The following is a 6199-nucleotide window of genomic DNA, read 5'->3' as shown; positions in this document are numbered from 1 at the left end:
CACAATATTTATATATGTTTTTAAACCACATAGCTTCACTTTTGTTTGATTGATAAATGAATCAACATACCGACGCCAAATTAGTTTTCCTTGGAATATTACCCCCCGCATTCGTAGCCTGCACATTTTATATATGAGTTTTTGTTATAAACCAAGTCGTTCGTGGGCTCGATTCCATATTACTGTTTGCCTGTGTCTCTCACGAGATCTGGGAACACTGCCTCCGACCCATTACGGCCTCATTCTTTTTCTTAGTGGCCACTGTGTCAGTTTCCTATTTAATTCCTTTTGTGGGTTACCTTTTAAAACATATCCTAACTTGACCCAGCCATGCATGGGTAAATTAACAATGTCAAACTGTTCCTCAGCTCTCCAGCCCCAGTAAATTAGTCTCCGCTTAAACAAGTCTTTCTGCTTTGGTTGCCAGGATTGGATATGTGTCACACGCACCGTCCAAATGGGCGGGACCATGCAGCCCATAATACATAGTAGCCTAAAGCTCAGTCAACATTCCACAGGATTTTGCATGAGCGTGAACACCACACGGTGTTGTCTGCAGGGCTTAGCACTATCAACAGCAGAACAAATGTCTCTTTGGAACGATTTTGTTTTGATCTTTTTCTCTAATCCCACCACTTTGTTGGGGTTGGTGGCTCTCCTGCTCATTCTCTATCTTGTTTCCAGTAGTTTAATCACCAAGGAAATAGGGAAGGGGCCCCCAGGACCAAGGCCTCTTCCCCTGCTTGGTAACCTTTTGCAGCTCGATCTCAAGAGACCCTACAAAACCCTCTGTGAGGTGAGTTATAAACTCCTATTCTAAAGCAAATCCATTTTGTTACAGTTTTAGTGATTCACTTGCAGGTCATATGCAAAAAGAAATATACTTTTAAAGTTTCTCGTTCTTTACAGCTTTCAAAGAAATATGGTTCTGTGTTTACGGTGTACCTTGGAACCAATAAAGTGGTTGTGCTGGCTGGATACAAGTCAGTAAAAGAGGCTCTGGTCAGCAATGCAGAAGAGTTCGGAGAACGAGGAATCTCCCCTATTTTTTATGACATGAATCAAGGTCACGGTAGGACTTACCTTTGCATTATCTTTAATATACGGTATCTTTACATACAAGCACAGTATAGGACAATAGAATGAACCCTTGTAGAGATAATACCTACCATTTATTTGCTGTGTTTTTATTGAGTCAAATCACACTTTAATACAGTGGTTCCCAAAGTGTGGGTCGCGCCCCCCTAGGGGTCGCGGAGGTATTGCAGGGGGGTCGCGGGGGAGGGGTACGGTTTGCGTGAACTGCAGAACCGCGTCTGTTGTTAAGGTGGCACGTAATACAGTTGTTTAGTCTACATGCCACCATGAGCCTATACCACCTTAACTAACGGACCACTCACCCTGGGGTGCGTTTCCCAAAAACTTTTTGATAACAGTAGCCATGCGTGAGTCTGAGAACTGAACATTTTAAAATGGAAAAGTTTTTAACAGCGGGTCCAATCAAGCGTAAGCCTACTTTACAGTACGAGCCATCAAGCACTCCGACTCAGAAAAAGACGAGGAGATATGACGAGGTGTACATCGGGCTGGGCTTCACTAGTACGCTGGTAGGTGGTGAGGAAAGACCGCAGTGTGTTCTATGTTTAAGAGTGCTAGCCGCTGACAGTCTAAAACCCAGCAAGCTTAAACGTCACCTGGAGACCACACACCCTGAGCATAAAGACAAGCCGGCTGATTTCTTTCAGAGAAAATTAAATAACTGTCGTATCCAACAGACTAGTTTCGTAAAATCTGCGTCTGTCCCTGCCAATGCTCAGCTTGCCTCCTATAAAGTGGCCTACCGTGTCGCACAGTGCAAAAAACCACACTCAATAGCTGAGGAACTGATACTGCCCTGTGCTATCGATATGGTTGCCACTATGATTGACGAGGCAACAGCAAACAAGTTAAAAGTGATTCCTCTCTCTAACAACACTGTTGGGAGACGCATACTTGATATGTCAAGTGACATAGCGGAGCAGGTCAACGATATGGTGCGTGCAAGCACCCGGTTTGCTCTGCAGGTGGATGAAGCCACCGACAGCAACAAGGACTGTTTATTAATCACATACGTCCGATTCATTGCTGCAGGGGACATGAAAGAGGACCTGTTGTTCTGCAAAAAACTTAAAACGCGAGCCACTGCTGATGAACTTTTCAAAGTAATTGACACTTACTTGCAAGAGGCCAATCTGAAGTGGGAGGGTTGTGTTGGGGTGTGTACAGATGGGGCTCAGGCAATGGCTGGGAAGCACAACGGGCTCCAAGCGATGAGATGAGAGCACACATCTCTGCCCTACAACAACATTTTCAGAGGTATTTTTCAGTGAAGGATTCAGCACAATATGACTGGATCCTAGACCCCTTCACTGCAGCCGCACCTACTGACTTCAGCACTGCTGAAGAGGAGCAGTTCATTGATATCACATCAGACTCCACACTGAAACTGCAGTTTCAGGCCAAGTTACTGACTGCATTTTGGATTGGGGTGGAGGAGGACTACCCACTATTGGGTGGAAAGGCAATGGCAGTATTACTCCCTTTTGCCACGTCTTATCTTTGTGAGGTGGGCTTTTCTGCAGTGGCCTCCATAAAGACCAAATACAGGTCAAAGCTGGACATTGAGAATGAACTGAGGGTGGCCATCTCACAGTTGCCACCACGATTTGAAAAGATCTGCAGTTCAAAGCAAGCCCACACTAGTCACTGAGATGTATGAAATATTTTATGAAAAAACAAATCTGGGGTATTTTTTCAAATTCAGTGCAGATGTTAAAAAGATGAAATAGGTTCAAAGTTGTACAATTTAAAAGTAAATGTAAGTTACTTTTTTTGTTATTTTGTCACTCAAGAAGAGAAGTTGCAGTTGCAAAGTTGTTAAAACAGTGCTGTTGCACACAAAACACATGAATAAATGTTATTTTGAAGTGTCTTGTAATGGTGATTATGCCCTTATTGTTTATTTGTACTGTTTGCGTGAATTTCAAAATACATTTTCAAGAAACTAAAAGTTTCGGTGTTTAGGTGGGGCTCCAAAATATGTTTAGGTCTTAAAGGGGGTCCCAGCAGAAAAAGTTTGGGAACCACTGCTTTAATATTGCGTTGAATAATATAAGAATGACTAATACAGATAATATTTAACATGCATGTCTTGTTTAAAAGGAATTCTGTTTGCAAATGGAGAATCATGGAAAGAGCTGAGACGTTTTGCCCTCACCACCCTCAGAGACTTTGGGATGGGCAAAAGAATTGCTGAGCAAAAAATCTTAGAGGAATGCCACCATCTGACCCAAATGTTTGAAGATCACAAAGGTATGGAGTAAAAAATCATAAGCAGTTTTTAATTGCAAAAGCAAAGGTAAACTTAAAAAGTTTCGTTTAAACGGCTGCCCTTTCTATTTTGTTCTGATGTGTTAATAATTTCAGCATGCTCACTGCCATTTTACAGGGAAACCATTTGATACAGCGCACCCGTTGAATTATGCAACATCCAATATCATCTCCTCTATCGTGTATGGGAGCAGATTTGAATACAGTGACCCCAGATTCACAGAGATGGTTAAAAGAGCAAACCAGTCCATATGCGTTGTTGGATCTGCGCAAATCCAGGTGTGTCTCATACTGCTTTAGTTTTAAGGGGAAATGCATACAAGAAACTGAAAAATACACGAGTTAGGGACAATATTAAAACTGGAATTGCAAAACAAGAAATTTGTAAAGGTTAGGTAAAAAAACATTATCTCTTTACATAAGCTGCTGCAGGAAAAACATTGTAGAATCACTCTAAGTAGTTGCTTTAGGGTAACATTTGAAAGACAACACAATAAAAGAGACTAAAAAGATATATAAACTACAGGTATGGAGATGGGACACACTTATTTCACTGCATCAAATAACTGGTCAAGGTGAGTCTTCATATTGAATACACTGTACAGTATGTTTGGTGTACATTTTCGTCATTACTCTTTGTTGTTTTCACAGCTCTACAACATGTTTCCCAGGCTGGTCAGTTGGATAAAGAACCGTCAGCTGATTTTAAGAAATGTTGAGATGACCGTAAGAGATGTCAAGGCTTTAGTCAAGAATCTGAAAGACACACTGAACCCTAGCATCTGCAGGGGGCTTGTGGACTGTTTTCTGATCCGGAAGCAGAAGGAAGAAGTAAGACGATCCCGCTGCATTTTTCATCAAACAAAGAGAATATTGTATTTACATAACAATATATGGGTGCTCTTTTTCTAAGGACTCTTGTGTGAAGGACACTCACTACAATGAGAAGAATTTGATATTTACAGTAACCAACCTGTTTTCAGCTGGTACCGATACCACAGCAACTACACTGAGATGGGGTTTGCTGCTTATGGCTAAATATCCGCTTATACAAGGTAAGAGCATTTATATTTTCCTGTGGACGCTCATCAAAGAAAATAATTATATCAATTGAAATATATATATTTATATGCAAAACATCCTGGAAACCACTTAAAGGGAACGTAGCAGGAATTAAACTAAAGCTAAGTTCAGAAGCTAACAAGCAGTAGATTTAAAAAGTGTCGAACTTAAGGCCATAAAAGATTGTGTATTTGTGGAGGCTTTATTTTCAAGCTAATTTCAGGAAATACCAGTCTCACTTTAACTATATTGCAGATAAAGATTATTATGTAGATTTCAAAGGCAGAGGGAATGTAAAGGAAAGGAAACTTCAGCCTCAGCTGCACTTTGCATTAATTGGCCAATGTTAGCATTCTAAACCATTGTCATGGTGGCATTGTCATTGTGTTCACGTTAGCATGCTAACTTTAGCATTTACCCCAGTGGTTTTGTAAAGTACAGCTTTACAAAACCTCTAGCAGGGCTGTAGACTGTTAGTTGTGCTAAACACACATGCAGACAAAGAGTTATGAAGTTATTGATTTTGTGCTGTCAGACCAGGTCCAGGAGGAGCTGAGCAGCGTGATAGGAAGCCGTCAGGCAGGGGTCGATGACCGGAAGAACCTGCCGTACACTGATGCTGTCATTCATGAGATACAGAGACTGGCCTAACATTGTCCCTATGGCCATTCCTCACAAAACCAGCCAAGACGTCACCTTCCAGGGATACTTCATCAAAGAGGTCAGGTGTTTCAGTATTATGCCCGGAAATGTTCATCCACCAGAGAAAATTCTTTTTTTTTGTTTGACTTTTTATGATACACCTCTTTCTGCTTTTTCCTACAGGGAACCACTGTGCTTCCTCTTCTTACTTCTGTCCTGCAGGATGAGAGTGAATGGGAAACCCCATACACTTTCAACCCCTCCCACTTCCTGGATAAGGAGGGTAAATTTATCAGGAGAGACGCTTTCATGCCATTTTCTGCAGGTATTGCAACTTTTTTTAAACCGACATTACAATTCTGAATCTGTGACCCAGTTGAACTATATGCAAATCTATTTTGCTGTCAAAGGTCGCAGGGTGTGTCTGGGGGAAAGTCTGGCTAAGATGGAGCTGTTCCTCTTCTTCACCTTCCTCCTCCAGCGCTTTCGTTTTAGTGCTCCACCCGGAGTTACAGAGGATGAACTGGATCTCACTCCAGCTGTGGGCTTCACCCTCAGCCCGTCACCTCATGAGCTGTGTGCCGTTAGACGCCAATGAGTAATAGAGGTGGCATTAGAACTGCATGTGAAAATGAATTCTGTTTAAACTCTTATTGAGAAGTTAGCATGTGTTCCATCCTCAATAATACCACCTGGAGACAGACAGTATATTTCAGTCACTATAGACATCAAGTTATCTGAAATTGTATTTGGTAAAAAATGTATGTTTTAAAACGATTTTTTTATTTGTGTGGAAATTTAGCTGTGTATACACTTTTCTTTTTTAATGAGATTGGCAACATTTACATCTTTATTCCTGCCACTAATGGAAATGTTAGAAATAATGTTACATTACTATAACATTTTTAGACCCGCCTCTCCATACAGTATAGTTAATAACTCATGTTCAAGTCAATTAAAATGCATTTATTTACTAATCTTTTATTTCATTTTTTTCCTTAACCCTTTATAGGGCGCTCGTTGAAATACTTTGAAATTCAAAATGTCAACCCCAGAGTGTTAATTGAAGGACATAACAAGACGCTTTTACTTTTGTGACATTTTTCATATTTTTTCATTTTAATGT

General features: G+C 40.8%; 1 protein-coding gene across 1 annotated transcript; it reads left to right on the top strand.

The window, feature by feature from the left end:
* Nucleotides 1-523: 523 nt before the first annotated feature.
* Nucleotides 524-6052, top strand: LOC134877731 (cytochrome P450 2K1-like). Its single transcript, XM_063903348.1, is given in 10 exon segments — nt 524-796; nt 910-1072; nt 3202-3351; nt 3488-3648; nt 4021-4200; nt 4283-4424; nt 4967-5079; nt 5081-5152; nt 5257-5398; nt 5484-6052. Coding segments are annotated over 10 exon segments (1581 nt in total). The 5' UTR covers nt 524-526; the 3' UTR covers nt 5672-6052.
* The last annotated feature ends 147 nt before the right edge of the window (nt 6053-6199 follow it).

The sequence above is a fragment of the Eleginops maclovinus genome, chromosome 16 (assembly GCF_036324505.1).
Source record: "Eleginops maclovinus isolate JMC-PN-2008 ecotype Puerto Natales chromosome 16, JC_Emac_rtc_rv5, whole genome shotgun sequence".
In the NCBI taxonomy this organism is placed as follows: domain Eukaryota; kingdom Metazoa; phylum Chordata; class Actinopteri; order Perciformes; family Eleginopidae; genus Eleginops; species Eleginops maclovinus.
Note: the sequence above shows the minus strand (reverse complement) of the source record. Positions and strands in the feature narration are given on the sequence as shown.